Source organism: Lingula anatina, chromosome 8, assembly GCF_051362555.1.
Source record: "Lingula anatina isolate TDL-2025a chromosome 8, LinAna3.0, whole genome shotgun sequence".
NCBI classification, from domain to species: domain Eukaryota; kingdom Metazoa; phylum Brachiopoda; class Lingulata; order Lingulida; family Lingulidae; genus Lingula; species Lingula anatina.
This window is the reverse complement of record NC_141774.1, coordinates 3,513,685-3,532,411: the sequence shown is the minus strand read 5'-3', so window position 1 is coordinate 3,532,411 and position 18,727 is coordinate 3,513,685. Positions and strand designations below refer to the sequence as shown.

Here is an 18,727-nt window from a genome sequence, read left to right as displayed (position 1 = left end):
CCTTTACATATTTTTTTCATTGTTTTTAAAAAGGATTGTTCCTTTTTCACTGACACATTTATAGATATTTTATCAATATGTGAAATTTATTCATTATATAATCATAAAAACAACATATTCCAGACGTGTATGACGTAATCTCTCCCAAGTCATAAAAGTAGTAAAATAGTAAAATAGCGCTGACTGGTGAAGTAGGTCAATTGCCTGTGTTATTCTCCCATACGATTATTGATTTTTTCTGACGTGGGACATTTTAGGGGGAGGATGAAGAGAGAGAGAGGGGTCAAATAACCAAAAATATTTGGAATGCCTAGAAGAACTAAAAGCAGGATATACTGCAAATTTAAGCAAAGTTTTAAAAAACAAGATCCATTTATTCAATTTCAGCGAGTACAAGTTTACAGATATTATGAGATCTTTATATTTCATCTGCCTCTCCCTAAAATGGCGCTGACCGCGTTAACTCTTCCGCTCCCGGGAAACGCAGAGAATCCAGCGCCTAGTGGCAGCATAAGACCCGACAACGATAGTGGATATACGTACACAGTAGCTGGGTGGGTTAGGAGGGGGTTAACCCCCCCCCCCCCCCCCCCCCCCCCCCCCCAAAAAAAAAAACACACACCCCCCCCCCCCCCCCCAAAAAAAAAAAAACACACAGACACACACACACACACACATTTCCAACCACGTCAGTATTCAGCGGAGAGAGTGTGGTGGACTAACATTATACTTTCCCTCAGCTCGAGGGCGTAAATGCAGAAGTACAGCTATGTGCTAGCAGCACTATTTCTACCCGGCAACCCAAGTCTCTACTTGAGAACAATGAGTGGGTCACTCGTAGTGGACAGTGGTCAACACGTCAGGAAGACAGCCCTAGGGACACTCAGGTAAACTGATTAGAGATGTGGTCAGCAGTGAACTCAATGCAATGGTCAGTATATATTACTGTCACTGTCAGTGGATATATCAGGATTATTTGAAGGGGGTCCGCGGATGCAAAGCCTATCCTTGGCGTGGGCATCGAGCCCCGAAAAATTTTGGTATTTTAGAGGGCGAGCAGTGCCATTTGATACAGATTAGAACTATGATTCATGATTAATGATTCAGCTAGTCAAAATTCTAATTTCAAGAGGGAACCAGAAATCGTAGTGGGGTGGGGGGGGGGGGGGGGGGACAGGACCCCCCTGACCCCCCCCCTCTAAACCTGCCACTGTTACTTAATATTATTATTATATATAGATCTATTTGGTATCAATGCTATGTTTATGTATATCCATATCTTTCTGGGATCAGGCATGGGGTTTCTGTCACCAGATTTCTGTCAAAAAGTCGTTATCCCTTTATGTAGTAATACACATTATGGAAAAGTGATTGTGATTTTGCTGGTAAACAAAGTAGTTTAAAGTAATATTGCATTAAAACTGACAACAAACCTGATTTGTAGACTATTATAATTATTATTATCTGTTTTATGACTGTATACAGATAAGCATTTGGCAATCACATCTGATGATACACACATTTTTACATGCTGTAATGTAGAAAATCCTAATAAATCAATTGAAAATCTGTCTAGGTGTACTGATGATCTACGAGGGTGGTTGATAAGAAATAAGTTGAAAATCAATGATGGAAAATCTGAACTTTTAGTTGTAACCCAGCCACATAATCAGAAAATATCAGAAAAAAATTGAACTCAAAATTGGATCCAGTATCATAAAGCCAACAACCCATGCTAAATTTTTTTTTTTTTTAGGTAGAACACTTTCTATGAATAAGCAAATTGCTAGCATATGTAAGTCAGCAGTATATAACATTAGGAACATAGGTGCAATTCGTAATCTCCTATCTGACTCTGCTGCAGCTACAGTTGCAAATTGTTTAGTAACATCTAGATTGGATTATTGTAATTCTATTTTATATGGTTGTCCAAAAAACCAGATTAAAAGACTACAGCATATTCAGAACATCTCAGCTAGATTGTTAACCCGTACATCCATGAGTAACCACATCACCCCAGTTTTAAAAAAGTTACATTGTCTACCTCTGCAAGCCAGGATTTTATTTTAATTTCTAGTCTTTGTTCATGATGCTTTTTACAAAGTTGCACCAATCTACTAAAGTGAATTAGACACTCACTATGTTCCTGCGATAAACCTGCAGTCTGTAGACAAATTGTTACTTAAGCCGGTAAAAATGCACCTAAAAACTTATGGTGACATTTCTTTTAAATCAGCAGGTCCAAAGGAATGGAATTTATTACCACTGGAAATTCGATCAATTGAGTCTACCAAACATTTAAAAAAAGAATTAAAGACATACCTATTCAGGAAATTTTTTGATGAATCGTCTTTTAAATTGATTTTACAAATTTTACAGTAATTGCATTTTTGCACTATAAGAAATAAGGCTGCTATACCTATAATCCTTTCTGTGTGCAAATAAGGCTTTTTTTTTATCTAGAATTGATTATTTTTTCTTAACAAATATATTTTAGTTATGTACTGTAAGTGCTTTTATGTGAGAATCCGTATGTTTTATCTAGAATTCTCTTTTTTTTTTTTTTTGTCGTTAAGTTCTTTTATCTATTCCTAATAATTGATTTCTTAAGTGATTGTTCTATGTATATTTAAAGTCTTCTAAACATGTTATAATGGATTTTAGACTCAAAATAAATTTATTATTATTATTATTATTGTTATTATTATTATTATATTTAACAGTTTTGTTGCCTTGTTTTCACAATGCTTGTCATTCAGTTAAAAGCAAGGTCATACTTTTTTTAACAAAAATCAAATGTCTCTTCTTTGAACTTTGCTGTTGCTAATTAAACCTCTGCAGTTCATACACCCTATTTTAATGTTTGTCATATACATTACACAACATACAATGCAACATATATACAATCGGTCAAAGTTATGGGGGATCGAAGAAAATCATATTGGTCATTTTACCACTGTATAACACCAGATAGAACTTTGCTTCACATTGGTTTCTTTTGTTGTGTTAAAAGAATGCGCATTTAAGTAACAATAATGGCTCTTTTATAATGGGAAGACCGTGGAAATTGTGATGTCAAACTGTTGCTGACTTGCTGTTGTATTATACATAGGACCATTCAGAATGAGAAGAGCCGAGTGCTAGCCAGGCCATATGACCTAAATATGGCAGACCTACATGAAAGGAAGACCGCTTAATCCTGTAATGGTCTCTCTACCTCTTACACGCCTCCCCACACATCGTCTCTGCAGGGCCACAGTAATTTAATCTCAGTTCAATTCAACCAGTTGCAATTGCATTATGGGAATACATTGAGCATTGTGACATCAACAATTGCAGTTGCATGATGGGAATACATTGAGCTTTGTGACATCAGTTGCAGTTGCATTATGTGAATACATTGAGCTTTTTGACATCAACAATTGCATTATTGGATATACATTGAGCATTGTGACATCAACAATTGTGGTTACATTATGGGAATACATTGAGCATTTGTGACATCAACAATTGCAGATGCATTATGGGAATACATTGAGCATTTTGACATCAACAATTGTGGTTACATTATGGGAATACATTGGGCATTGTGACATCAACAATTGTGGTTTCATTATGGGAATACATTGAGCATTGTGACATCAACAATTGCAGTTGCATTATGGGAATACATTGAGCATTGTGACATCAACAATTGCAGTTGCATTATGGGAATACATTGAGCATTGTGACATCAACAATTGCAGTTGCATTATGGGAATACATTGACCATTTTAACATCAACAACTGCTGCTGTATTTTGGTAAGAGATTGAACATTGTGACATCAGCAAGTGGTGTTATATATTATTGGGAATTCATTGCTTTTTCACTTGCTTAGTACATTATTCAATCAGATTGTTTCTTTGAATTTATTATTTTTACTGTTTTATGTACAGGCACCTTGGGCCTGTATATGTAGCCATCACTTGCATCTGTTGTTGTTGTCCCCAACATTTCTGTTGTCGCTGTACACTTTCAGTGTCAAGATGATAAGTGGAAAACTGGTAGATCTATTGTCTTCAAACATGCAGAACTGATGAACATTTGTGATTTACAGGCAGAATTCAAAAATCAGCATGATCTCACCGATATTTTCAAAAATTAACATTTTTTTTTTCACTTTTTCTCAGCATGTATGCAATACAGGCAACACATTTCAAGGAAAACTGACAGGCCTTTTGTTTTCAAACTTGCAGGAGTGACCATTGTTACTAGAATACAGGTTGAATCTGAAAATCCACTTATTCAAACTATTCTTCTGGAAGTAATGCTGATATTTTTTTTCAGTATTTTTCATGCTGTATGCACATTGTATGCTGACAACACATTTCAAGGAAAACCAATAATATTTTCTTCAAACCTTCAGAAGTGATCAGTATTATTGTTTTTTTTTTTTTTTATTTTATTTTATTTATTTATTTATTTTTTTTTTTTTTTGCATATATTATAATATGTGCTATACAGATTACATATTCCAAGGAAAATTGGCAGGCTTGTTGTCTTCAAACTTACAGGACTGATCAATAGTATTAATATACAGGTTGTTTCTGAAAATCAGCTTGATGGGACCATTTTTCTTGATTTTATGCTCTTTTTGTTTTATTTTTCAGCATATAATACATGGAATAAAGATGACACCTTCCATATAAAACTTACAGGACTGATGAATTTGACTTACACCCCATTTCCATAGATTAGATCGACCTACTTTAGATCGACCTAACTCCCTGGGGGTTCACGCTAAATAGCTGTCAGCCGGGCGGACACGAAAGTTAATTATCCCCTTACAGCTTGTAGTAGGCGGGACGGACATTTAAGTCGGATTATCTGAAAGTAATCTAGTGAGACTCCCCGCGGGGATGGATCGATCTAAAATCTATGGGAATAGAGCCTTAGATACAGGTTGAATTTCAAAACCAGCTTCATCAGAGTTTATTAATGTTATGCTGTTTTTTTCTTTCAGTATGTATCATTCTTACATGTACCAGTATATATATATCAAGTGAATATAACTGATACATTACACAATTGAAAAGTGCTCTACCCATGGTGACGGACCGTGGAGAGCTAGTATAGAAAGACAAAAAATGAAGAAGGTTAATCTGTTCTCTCCATTATAATTAACATAAGACCCTATAGCTGTTTTGGCCCGGAGGCCTCGTCAGGGGCGCAAACAGATCAAAATACAAGAAAACGGTCAATGTGACACGTCGCTCAAAATATACACGTGTGACGTTAGCGCTTCATCACGCATACAGGTAAAAAAGGAATGTGGTTACGTTACATAATAAAAAAATGTGATTATATAAGTTACTTTTCAAAATCAGTGCATATAATCAATGTTTTCAGCAAGTATTTTCTGGAGTGTCGGCATTTACTGACGAGTTCATTTTTAGAGTTCAACTTTTTCTGTCTTTCTGCAGTAATGATGTAAAACTTTTACCACAGGCAGAGCTGACACCGTATATGTATATATGTTGACCAATGCATCTGTAGAATTTACATTTCATATTTTACCAGCATAAGAGTTTATTTTATTATCTTAGCAATGGAGGTTAGGTAAAACTGTAGTCTTAATTATGCCATCATTTAAACCGTCCAAAATGTCTGGTGGTGGTGTAAAACAGTGTTTGCTACTCCTAGAAGAGCAGGTGATCTTTCAGTTTCTGGGTAATGCTTTCAAAACATATTCAGATTTCATATTTCGTCGTTGGCCACTTAAGCATATTGTTGCACTTGCCACATTTTATTAAAAATTTAATGAGCACAGTTAAATCATTGGAGTCACTTTATGTTATTTCTCCAATGTAAGATGGTAAGGTGCATGTGACTGAGGATTAGCTTCACTGACTATCTCACTAGTACATGCATGCGCATGGGCATTCGCAGGGGGGGTCAATGGGGTCACTTGTGCCCCCCTCCCCCTCTCCTGGAATTTTGGCGGGCACATTAATTGTGGGTATACAGCCAATCATTATCTCCCCCTTCAATGACTTTGAGCCCCCCCCCCCCCCCCCCACTCCGCCCTGGAAAATTTTCTGCAGACGTCCATGTACACGCGTAAACATTGTTTCCCATTAGGTATGAAATGGCAAGTTTACAGGCATGACATGGAAGCCATCAGCACTTAGTATGCTGCAGCTGTCATTACTGGTACTGGTTCAAAGGGCTAATATACAGATTACATTTTTAAAAGAAGCTTCATGGTTTCTGTTTCGCTAAAGTTTTCCCTTGTTGTATATAAGTGGTTTTCCTCAGAATTAATATATTAAGCATGTCAATTAACAGCCTCATTATTGAATTAATTAGATGGGTAAAAGTGTTATTTTGACATTTTCTGCATTGTGGTACATTGTTGTACATATTTAGTTGATCATATTAAAATAATGGTAAACCTGTTATCATGTATTGTGCAGTACTTAAAGTGTCAAAAATGGGAGATAAACCCATGTCATTGCCATTTGTCAGATGATTTCACTATGTTCAAAATATCAGAATGGAGCAAATTTGACATTTAAAAATGTTCTATTGCTATTTTTCCTATCTCAGCAATTTTTTTAATTGATCATATGAAGATGACATTAAATTGTTTATTTTGTATTATGTAAAAAAAAAGTGTAGAAAATGGAAATAAACTTATTTCAGTGTAGTTATCTCTTGTCTGTACAGTTGGCAATTTTGCTGCCTGGTTTTAGCACTGTTGAAAAAGATTTTTATTTTGGGTGTTTGTATATTTATTAGTACCACCAGGGTGTACACTGGGGGTACTCATGGTTGTAGTCCTGGCCTGTATCGTACGGCTCTGCTGGCTCCGTGAGCTCCGCTGGCTCTGCAGGGTGGCGTGGGATACAAGTCACCTTTACTGCTTTTCCTCCTAGACCGCAAGGACCTGTGTCTCTACTGGCAATATAACTGTGACCTTGAAATTGACCTTTGACTTACATTTCATGACAAACTGTTTTCTGGCCTTTATATCTCCAAAACTGGCAAAGATATGCCCATAGTTACTATTGAACTTGAATAGGAAGTCATGTACTGGCAATTTAACTGTGACTTTGAAATTGACCTTTGACCTTCTTTTTACCATGAACTGAACTTTGCAAATTTTCCATCCCTTGTATTTCAAAAACTGGCAGAGATGGGCCTATTTCTTTTTTCAACATATATTTAACACTGATTACGCATTCCAAGGAAAACTGACAATCCTATTAATTGTCTAGAAAATTGGCTTGATTGGACAATTTTTATAAAAGTTGTGCTGTTTTTTTTTTTTTTTTTTTTTTTTTTTTTTTGAGGGGGGGGCACATTTCTTGTCTTGTTTATTGCATTTTGTAGAGCTTAATTGTCAAACACAGCACTTTGTTTTTGGTTTTCAGTACGAGTGTGCTTACTCCAGCTGATGGTACAATATCCGGAGGCAGTTTCGCCTCTCTGATCCTCTAGTTAACTTTGCTGTCTAGTTTCAATTATTTTCTTTCATGACAAACGCAAATAAGTTTTAATTTTTTATTTCTTTGATTTTTAGTGTATGGAAAAGGATGTGATACTGGGTATAATACCGTATATTGTTGAAACGGGGGAAGATGGACTTAGAGAACTGATATGATGCACTGTAAGATGTGCTATCCAGGAAGATTGCAGCTTCATTCAGTCCCCCATACTACTGTTATCTGATGTGCTTTACAAAGTGTAGCTGCCCAAACCATCTCAGAACTTTTAACCACTGTATAACCTAGAGAATAGTTCAAGGTTATGAGGGAAGACAGGTAAGAAAATTATTTTGGTCACTTTACCACTTTATAATACAAGATAAAACTTTGCTACATATTGTATTCAATTTAATATCTCTTGTTGTTGGAAATTTATTGAGCATTTAAACAACAGCAATTGCTGATGTATTATGGGAATTAAAACATTGAACTCTGCTATCAAGTCTTGCTTTTGTATTATGGTTAGACATTAAACATTGTGACATCAACAATTGCTGTTGTATTATGGGAAGACATTGAACATTGTGACATCAACAATTGCTGTTGTATTATGGGAAGACATTGAAAATTGTGACATCAACAATTGCTGTTGTATTATGGTAAGACATTGAACATTGTGACATCAACAATTGCTGTTGTATTATGGTAAGACATTGAACATTGTGACATCAACAATTGCTGTTGTATCATGGTAAGACATTGAAACATTGTGACATCAACAATTGCTGTTTATTATGGAAAGACATTGAACATTGTGACATCATTAATTGCTGTTGTATTATGGGAAGACATTGAACATTGTGACATCAACAATTGCTGTTGTATTATGGGAAGACATTGAACATTGTGACATCAACAATTGCTGTTTATTATGGAAAGACATTGAACATTGTGACATCAACAATTGCTGTTGTATTATGGGAAGACATTGAACATTGTGACATCAACAATTGCTGTTTATTATGGAAAGACATTGAACATTGTGACATCAACAATTGCTGTTGTATTATGGAAAGACATTGAACATTGTGACATCAACAATTGCTGTTGTATTGTGGTTAGACATTAAACATTGGGACATCAACAATTGCTGTTGTATTATTGAAAGACATTGAACATGTGACATCCACAATTACTGTTGTATTATGGGAAGCAGTAGGCAAATACAAAATTGCATGTCTCTGTAAGACTATTAACCCCCTCACTCTCAGCTAAACATTTTCAAATGTAATAACTTTATTGTACCAACAGTGTAGGTGCTGGCGGTACAAATGGTTTTAGTCCTGTCCGGATCGTTCCGCCGGCTCTGCCGGCTCCTGCGGCTCCGCTGTGTAATAACCAGTCGGTGGTTATACACTTTCTTTAAGTTACTTTTTTACCAATAAGTCAGCCGAGACAGGCGGGTATAGTTTTCTGCTACATGATTTATTCAACCAACTGAAGACTCAGGTCTCTTCTACCATCTCTCTCTCTGTGGTATCTATAACTATCTCTAACTCTCTCAGTCTGTAAGTCTATCTCAGTGGCTAAGTCACTGCCTTTATACTCTATCTTAATTTGCATTTCAAATTAGCTTTCGTAACTGTCATGAAACATATCATGCCTATGTACATTAACTTAATTGTAGATACATTTAAATTAAATCTTGATTTGCATTTTAAATGAACTTCTCTTAAACTTCCATGCAACATGTCATGTCTATGTATATTTGAATAATTAAAACGTACAAATATATACATATCTGATGTATGCAAATTTAGAAGACTCAGTTCTAATTAACGGATCACTACACATATATCTCCCTTTTTTACCGAAAAAAATTAAGAAACTTAATTTTTTTTTTTAAACCTATTTCACTGACACCTATTTATACACTGTAATTAATAGACTGTTAAGCTATAATACAAAGTACATGAACATCTTCTAATCAAATTTAACCAATTTTTAACAATTTAAACAATAATATAACAACTATAGCTTCACATAAGCATTTAAGGACTTTTATACATACTTTAGCTTTGCATAGACATACACACATATTTAAAAATAAAAATCTTACTGCCTTACATCTTTTACTTAAATCAGTCAATAGATAGTACACATTTCACAACATAAAAACTGGTGCATGCATTTTAAAAAAATTGGATGCAAATAAAGGAAAGTACCACATATAAAAATTAACAGAAAATTTCATGAAAATCAATCTTAGGACAATTTAGTTGCCTTATTGAAAAAAATCCAGTGAAGTTGATACCTCCATTTTTTTATACATTGAATAAAAGAAAAAATAATTATTAAAAAATTACTCATGGACAACTTACTTATTAGAAAAATGCCTTATTTTGCAATGAGGTGGGTACCTCCATTTCTCTATACCTTTCAAGTGAGGTTTTTCAGTTCTTTCTAAAACATCAAACAAGTCATTCGTTTTCTTCCCTTGTTTTTCATTTCTGTCTTTATCCTTGTAATAAGCAGGTATATTCAAATTCACCATATCATTGTCCCTTTCCTCAGTACGCAGATCATTCTCTTCCTTCACTTGTTCGTCATTTTCTTCATTGTCCTCATGGTAACACACATTTTCAAACAGCTTGGCCTTATCATTGTCCGTTTCCCCAACATGCATTTTTTCCTTTTCCATTACTTGATCATCATTTCCGTCATTGTCCTCATAGTATCTCTTTTGCTCAATCTTTTCCTTCTTTGTTCGTCATTTTCTTCGTTGTCTTCCTGGTAATTAACACTCATTTTCAATCAGTTTGGTCTTATTGGTGGCCATTTCTTCAACACGCAGCATTTCGACATCAGGGGTTTTCATCATCTTCTCACAGGGAAACTTCATCTTATCATCAGTAGACTTCAACAGTTCAGCATCACTGGGCCACAACCTCTCTTCACCAGGGAACAGCAACATTTCTGCATCAGGGGAATTTAATACATCAGAATCACCACTGGTCATAAAGGGTTTCAAAATCTCATATTCGGGAGATTTTGCTTCGTCAGCAACGTCACTGACCACATTATTGTTGCCTCCATCGGGGAGCTGCAACATCTCGGCACCAGGGAATTCATCTTTTGGAGATTTGTTAGCAACACCGCTGACCACAATCTCATTGCTCTGGATCCTCTCTCCAACTTCTTTACATGTTACGGTATCTTCACCACAGCTGTCATCATCCATTTCCCTTCTCTGCCCCGCTTCCATCTGAATGCTACGTATTATTGCTTCGAAAGATAGTTCGTTTCTGTTGTCAAACTCTGTTGTTTCTTTTTTCATAACTTCCCACAGATTTGCAAGGGAATTTGACAATAAAAGTGCATCTTCTTTGCTAGTTTCCTGCGTCTTCAGAACACTACTGATTCCACCCAGACAATCTAACAGCCTGCTGTAGATGTCTGGGTCTTCATACTGGTCCTCGTCTTCATACAGCATCTTGACTATAAACTGCCTTTCTGTCTCAGCTGCTTAAGGTGAAACCTGGGAGCTCACCATTTGTAATAACCGGTCGGTGGTTATACACTTTCTTTAAGTTACTTTTTCACCAATAAGTCAGCCGAGACAGGCAGGTATAGTTTTCTGTTACATGGTTTATTCAAGCGCCTGAAGACTCAGGTCTCTTCTACCGTATCTATAACTATCTCTCTCTCTCTGTCAGTCTGTAAGTCTATCTCAGTGGCTAAGTCACTGCCTTTATACTCTATCTTAATTTGCATTTCAAATTAGCTTTCGTAACTGTCATGAAACATATCATGCCTATGTACATTAACTTAATTGTAGATACATTTAAATTAAATCTTGATTTGCATTTTAAATGAACTTCTCTTAAACTTCCATGCAACATGTCATGTCTATGTATATTTGAATAATTAAAACGTACAAATATATACATATCTGATGTATGCAAATTTAGAAGACTCAGTTCTAATTAACGGATCACTACAGCCGGCATGTTACCGTTACCGCTTCTCCTCCTAGACGGTAAGGGCCTCCGTACCTATCTCTGAAAACTGTGTCTAATTCGGGAACCGTTAATGCTAGAGACCCATTCTTTTTTGCATTTTGTAGAGCATGTAAAGCCCAACACTGGAGGTGGTCTCCGTTTTTTTGTATTCCATACGGTTTTCGAGTTATGCTGTATCAAAAAGTACATTTTGGTGGTGAAAGCAAAATGTGCAGTACAGTAATGGATAATAAATTTTGAACCCCGGAAAAATAAAACATAAGGCTTGGCGAGGCAGACAACTTGTGTTCAAAAATGACATTATTTCATCAAATTTGAACATTTGGAACTTCAGAGCACCTCCCATTTCAAGAATTTTGACCAAAATGACCTTTTCTTTATTTTAATTTTTTCTGTAGGAAATTTATGGCACATTATTGTAACTCCAAAATTATAACATTTAGCCCCTTATATCTCCAAAACTGGCATAGATAGGTCCATTGTTACTATTGAAGTTGAATAGGAAGTCATATACTGGCAATCTAAATGTGACCTTGAAATTGACCTTTGACCTACTTTTAACCATGAACTGAACTTGGCAAATTTTGGTTCCCTTTTATCTCCAAAACTGACAGAGATAGGTCCATAGTTGCTATTGAACTTGAATAGGAAGTCATATACTGACAATCTAAATGTGACCTTAAAATTGACCTTTGACCTATCTTTTACCATGAACTTAACTTTGCAAATTTTGGTTCCCTTTTATCTCCAAAACTGGCAAAGATACGCGCATAGTTACTATTGAATTTGAATAAGAAGTCACATACTGGCAATCTTAGTGTGACCTTGAAATTGACCTTTGACCTACTTTTTATCATGAATTGAAGTTTACAAATTTTGGTTCCCTTTTATCTCCAAAACTAGCAGAGATAGGTCCATAGTTGCTATTGAACTTGAATAGGAAGTCATATACTGAAAATTTACTGTGACCTTGAAATTGACCTTTGACCTACCTTACTATGAACTTAACTTTGATTGTACCATTTTTAGTTATATATTTTTTTTGCATTTTTTGAGAATTCTTGTTGATTGCATTTTTTACAGCTTGTCAAGCACAAGACTGGTGGTGGTGTCCCTTTTTTGTGTGTGGGGGGTCTATACCATCGCGCTTACTCCAGCTGGTGGTACAATATTCGGAGGCGGTATCGCCTCTCTGATCCTCTAGTTTGTTTTAATATTTATTCAACTGAACTTGCTAGGGGGCAATTAATTATTATTTAGCAGGTTCAGTAGGTGTAGACATCTAAGCTGAAAGCAACTGAGCGAGAAACCCTTTGGAGTTGGACTGATTCTGATGGATCGATCTAAGTAGGGGAACCCAGTCTTCATATTTGCTATGTCTAAAGGTTGATGTACTAATAGATAATATTTTCTCCTATTACATGAATTAATATTATTGAATCAATATTATATAACCTATATTTGGGTTTTATATAAATATGATGATGGTTTACTCAAACTGCCAATGTTAATGAATGGTTGTGTTCAGTTGATAGATTTAAATATTGAAAGAATACAGACAAAGTAATATTGATGACTGGCCAGAAAATTAAACCAAACCGACCTAAAAGATTTGGAACAATGAAAAACAAAAATTCACTTCTATTATAGACAGACCATACCTGTTGAGGTGAAATATCTGATTTTTTCAAAGAATTTACCATCTCTCCTGCCTATAGATAAATCTGCTTCATATAGCACAGAAGATATTTGTTTGATGCGTGTCTTTGTGTGTATATATTCTGATCTCTATGGGCTCTCACAGACACCATGGGTCAACTTAGAGTGATCCAACTCTGTGCCTAGACTCTTGCAAAGTGCAATCAGCTTAATTGACTGAAGCGCCTCCGCAGGCATTGAATAGAATACAAAATAACTGCTGATTATGCAAGTATGTTGGAAACAAGAGGAGGCATGTCATTCATTTAAGCTGTTTGCACTCAGCAAGAGTCCCTGCAAATCTAAGATCAATGTCAGATTTGTTTTTTAGTTGTTTTTTTCATTTCAGAATTTCTTGCGGAAGTAGTGAGCAAGGACCAGAAATTATGGGTAGTTACTAAGCCTCTGGACTCCATCGTTGATCATCTGGATCTGTTGTCATGGAGATCAGAGTGACAGACATACTCCAGACCATATGGTACCACAGCTAAGGTAAAACTACTCCCTGTGGTTTTCTTTATATATTTATTTTTTATTTACCAAAACAATTAAAGACAGCAGTTCCATCATCTGCGTAGTGAACAATAAAAAAAAGTGTCATGTTTTGCTTACTAAAATGATTCCTGCAGTTGGGTATTTAACATATTCTTTTACAGTGTAATAATATCTTTATTTCAAGACATATTGATCAATTAAAGCAATGGGTATCTTCTGAAAGAATATTGTGAAAATTTTCCAGATTCATCAACAGAAAAGCAGCCTGGGAGCCCACCTTCTTATCAATGTGACAGCAAGGACAAATCTGGTTCAGTTCATCAAATACAAGTCTTGACCAGTAGATTAAATTAGACCCATTCCCATACCTAGATCGATCTAGCAGGATCGACCCATCCCTGAGGGAATTCTCACTAAATTTGAGTTCAGATTAAGCAGCTTAGATATCTGGCACACCTACTAAACTGTATGAGTGCTAATGCGTTTAATTCTAAAAAATAAAAGATAATATACATATCGTAATTTTGATGTGATGAAAAACTCGAAAACTGGATTAGGAAAGACAAGGGAGCCAAGGTTCAGATTTATGCATCAGGTATTATTTTCGGAAATGATGATAAGTAAATAAATCTTGTAATTTCTCAGGTAAAATAATACATTTACAGAAAATCAAAAAAATGGAGGGCATCTATAATTTAGTGACATCGAATTTTTTCTGAACAAAAATATAATGCTTTGCTTGTCTATATATGTATTTATTCTATACAGTAGTTACATGTAGCACACAATAAAGTGGCATGGTAGGGTATATGGATATGAATGTATGTTTTTGAGAAATGTGTATGTGAGAAGTGATTTGTATTGTACTGCACATTTTAATGCTTATTTCTTAAGTTTTATTAAAGAAGATATACATTCTATTTCGAAATATACATCTTTAATAATCCTTACATAGAATACATGTGTAAATGTTTGTACCATGTATAGTTTATTTCTTTTAAGATTAATTATTAAATGTAAAATTTAAATAAAATAAATTTAGAAAAAGAATTTACTTTAACATTTTTAAACGTAAATCAGAAGTCAAATATTGGTGTATTGGATGAAATAATTATTAAAGTGCTTCATTTATTATAAATAAAAGTCAAGTTCTGGCTTCTTGCCTGACGTCCGAAATGCCTTTAAATAAGAATTGCTATTATTATTATTATTATTATTATTCTGCTTTTTCAAACTTTTTCACTTAAAGGGTCCCATTGGGTATACGTACATGTACTGTATTTTTGAATTTGTTACCTGTGTAAGCCACTTTTTATTTCCCCGAGATGCGTGAAATGTTCATATCATTTAGAGTGGTCTGTGAAGCACCCCATTCACGTGACTTGTGAATGTACCTTTTTATTCTTTGCCCTTTGTGAAACGAAGTATTATACTCGTCGATTCGTGATTATCAAGATTTTCGATTTGCATTATCAGTGAGATATGATTCAAGTTTGATTTACTGTGATTTGTACACACACACACCAATGGTAACCTCAATCAAAGAAAGAAAAAACTAATTTGTTTACAAAAACTAATGTTTTATTGTAAAATTAAGGGAATGACATTCTGAAGGTTTTCAACTGGCTGCTACAGAGGCGATAACAGTTCTGCACTGACGATCATAAAAAAGTAAAAGATGAAAATATTAGCAATTCAGTTTTCCTTCATTCTGTATTAGCTGTAAAAAGATGTTGACGGTACCACCAGCTCCCGACTGCTATGATATAATTACTAATTTTACCAGCTAATTGATATTGTTTTAATATATCCTCTAAAAAACTGAAAGAAAATCCGCCCCATTACTATGAGAGGAAGATCCAAAATTAAGGGTGGGTGGCTGGGTGAAAAGACGAGTGTCCACGTACTGGGAACAGAAGGCGACAATTTCCAAAAAAGTTACATTTTTTAATAAAAAATGAGATTGAACTAAATTATTTACTGTATAAAAGTTTAAAAAGCGAATTTGCAACGACTGCAGACTCAAAAGTAAAAGACGAAAAACGAACAAGGGCAAAAGACTGCATTTTCGCTAAGGCATACACTGGAGAATACTCGTACTTTACTCTTATTGAACTTTAATTCTTTTTCATCCTCTTTTTTTGGCTAAACTATCTGCCACTGTGAAGAATATTTTAAGTGAACAACCTTTGTTCAGAAGTGAAATGTGCCACAGGCTGCGGTGTCTTGTTATGACTGTCTCAACCATGATTGTGACGAACTCCACAAAAACCACACAATTGTGTTAGTGAAGACAACGTGAGACGGGGCTGGGGGAATAAAGATGTTTCTTCGAGTAATAATTCATGACTCGTTACTTGTACTGCACGTTAGATGAAAAAAAAAGAAAGTGTTATGACGGACTCAAGCAAATTGTTACTGTGCCTGGGTCGCGGATTGCTCGGTGATTCGAGGGGGTGGGGGGAGGAGGAGTAAAGAGTCAGCCCATGTAGGCCTATCAGGAAAGTATACCACTCCGCTGAAACTGTGTTACAGCATGCACGCACGCACACAAACACCCACGCACACACACACACACACACACACACACACACACACACACACTGAAAGCTGGTTTTGTTCTATTAACAACCAGATGGAAAAGAGCTGATCTTTGTGTGCAGTTCATTCGTCTGACCAGAAGCTCCAGCTTAGAAATGAAGTAATTGTTTCGATTTTTATTCATGTCTCGGCCAAATCTACTCTTATTAGCCTTGAACTCTTTTTCATCCCCTTCTCTTATTTATTTATTTATTTATTTATTTATTTATTTATTGCTAATCTATCTGCCACTGTAAATTTTTTAAAGTAAACAATCTCTGTTCATAAGGGAAATGTACCGCAGGCTGTTATGTTTTGATTTTGATGCTGGCTCAACCATAATTGTGACGGACAAATACAGGGCAGCTGCCCCCCCTGGGATTTGAGGTGCAAAAAAAATAATCGCAAAAGTGAAAAAAAATAATTGCAAAGTTGGTATCAATTCTGTGAGAAAATGCACTCATGGCCACTAGACAATCATTCAACAATCTGTTAACAAAGGTGTACTGTTTTTAGCCAACTCAGTTCATGCCAAAAAGCTCACCCTCCCTTAGGGAGCTATCCCCCAGGCTGTTATCAGGTTATTGTTTACCCTGAATGTTTGAAATGAAGTCCAATTGGCGTGTTGTGTTGAAAAAATGACTGTACTTATGGCAAAATGAACCCACAATTTCTGACTTCTGATTGAGCAATAAATAACAGTTAAAATGCACCAGAATGCAGTATTATACATACACTTTTTAAAAATTTTCCACACCGTGGGAAGGGGACAACCCCTCCCACACCCTCCCCCCTCGGGGGTTTCGCCCCCTCGTGTCCGCTTACTGCCCCCCCCCCCCCGGCATTTTGCTCAGGCTACGGCCCTGAAATATCACCCAATTGTGTTAGTGAAGACATAACGCGAGACAGGGAGGGGGGGATGTTCTTAAGTAATGAAATAATAATTCATGGGTACTATTGGAAGACTATTTTAGTTAAGAGTAAATGTCGTGAAACTTACATATACAGTACTGCACGGTAGATTAAACGGCAATGTGATGAAACCAGCCTTCGACAAAATATCCAGTGTTATGAGGAAAGTGTGCGGTGTGGGTTGTGTGTGTGGGGGGGGGGGGTCAAATATGACAACAGATAAAGGTGTGAGGTAATTTGTGAAAATTGAGTTTCGGATGTGCTTGAGTACGTGTATTGATACCCTTCAACATGGATGAAGCGTACCCTCGCGTATATTAGTCAGGAACGCCAGCATCAGGACACATCCTGACATAGGGACACAACTGGTTAATTCTCCACCTTCATAGAACATTTGCCCTCCCGAACTTGTCCCAGTAACGAGAAAATCCTCCAACAAGCTGTACACCGATACAATCATTGCGGTCCAAGCTGTCCGTCTTAGAGCAGGACGCCTTGAATGCCATGCTTCTTCCATGAGGATCGTGACCAATTTTCGATGGCGTCATGGCGTCCTGAGTAAATGTCACTTGGACTTCGTCTTCTCTGAACAACAAGCAACATTCCAGCAGGTAAGAGGATTAAAGACGCCTGGTTGTGTCAGAGACTCTGTGGCAAAGACAACGTTCCTGTAAGAGGGACACGTACAGTCGCTATTCAAAAAATGCCCCTATACCATCTTTATCCGCCCTATCTTGATTCTTGCCTCTTTTCGCCCTACAAAGTAATTCAGGGTAGTATAGATACGCCAGGCTACCATGCACTTACTCATTTCCGTTTTATTCGTATTTAAAAATTAACCCATTGAGTAGATTGCACTGTAATGTAATCTCTTTCAAATTTCACATGAGAAAGAATCAAGATTATTTTAATATAGTAATTACGTACATTAATAGTTTTTTATCTACTTTACATAAATATTTTTCTACGTATTTTTGATGTGTAAACATACACTAGTAGTATTAAAAGTAGCACAGATACTCAACGTTTACACGCAACATCAAGACCCGAGTAAATCATTATTATAGTAAAGTCACAGGAAATAATGTAACGAAGGGGGAATACTGAGGGAGAAGTCATACATATAAACTCTCTGAAGTATCTGGTAACAGTTTTTCGAAAAAAGATTAGTATGGACAAACTTTAAAATTCAAGTCATATGTTAAAGATTCATATGCCCTATATAATACGTGCTTAATAAATAGAAAAGATTAACAGAACATCTGCAGTTTATTTCACTCTGTTCATTTGGGTATATATTTATCTTTTCAATTGATTTAATTCTTTAATAATGTGTCTACGTGAATCGATGATGAGTTCTTCGGCAAATATAACAAAGGCGCCCACGGACTTCAGGAATAGGGCGCACAAAATATATCCGACCAACGATACATAACGTTTTACTAAAATCTTACATGTGACGCCAATGCCATATTAATATTTTAATGAGATGGTCAAAATACCGAAATCAAGTGAGCCATATGCAACGCCCGCGTCAAGCCAGAACACG

At 35.9% G+C, this 18,727-nt stretch overlaps 1 protein-coding gene and 1 long non-coding RNA gene across 4 annotated transcripts in view; one reads left to right on the top strand and one right to left on the bottom strand.

The window, feature by feature from the left end:
• The first annotated feature begins 656 nt into the window (after positions 1-656).
• Positions 657-18,727, top strand: part of LOC106161885 (uncharacterized) — a 104,149-nt gene continuing 86,078 nt past the window's right edge. Inside the window, exons 1-5 of one of the 3 annotated variants that reach the window (XR_015335696.1) lie at positions 657-887; positions 3,113-3,802; positions 7,567-7,807; positions 13,541-13,683; positions 13,931-14,680. This is a non-coding gene — a long non-coding RNA (uncharacterized LOC106161885). Of the gene's footprint in view, positions 888-3,112; positions 3,803-7,566; positions 7,808-13,540; positions 13,684-13,930; positions 14,681-18,727 lie in introns of those variants that run through there. The other 2 variants (XR_015335695.1, XR_015335697.1) reach the window with 2 other exon arrangements.
• LOC147760190 (uncharacterized) overlaps positions 8,938-18,727 on the bottom strand; it is a 73,075-nt gene continuing 63,285 nt past the window's right edge. The window contains exon 2 of the mRNA XM_087019205.1: positions 8,938-10,127. Within this exon, the coding sequence (XP_086875331.1) occupies positions 9,849-10,127 (279 nt within the window). The 3' untranslated portion in view covers positions 8,938-9,848. The remainder of the gene's footprint in view (positions 10,128-18,727) is intronic.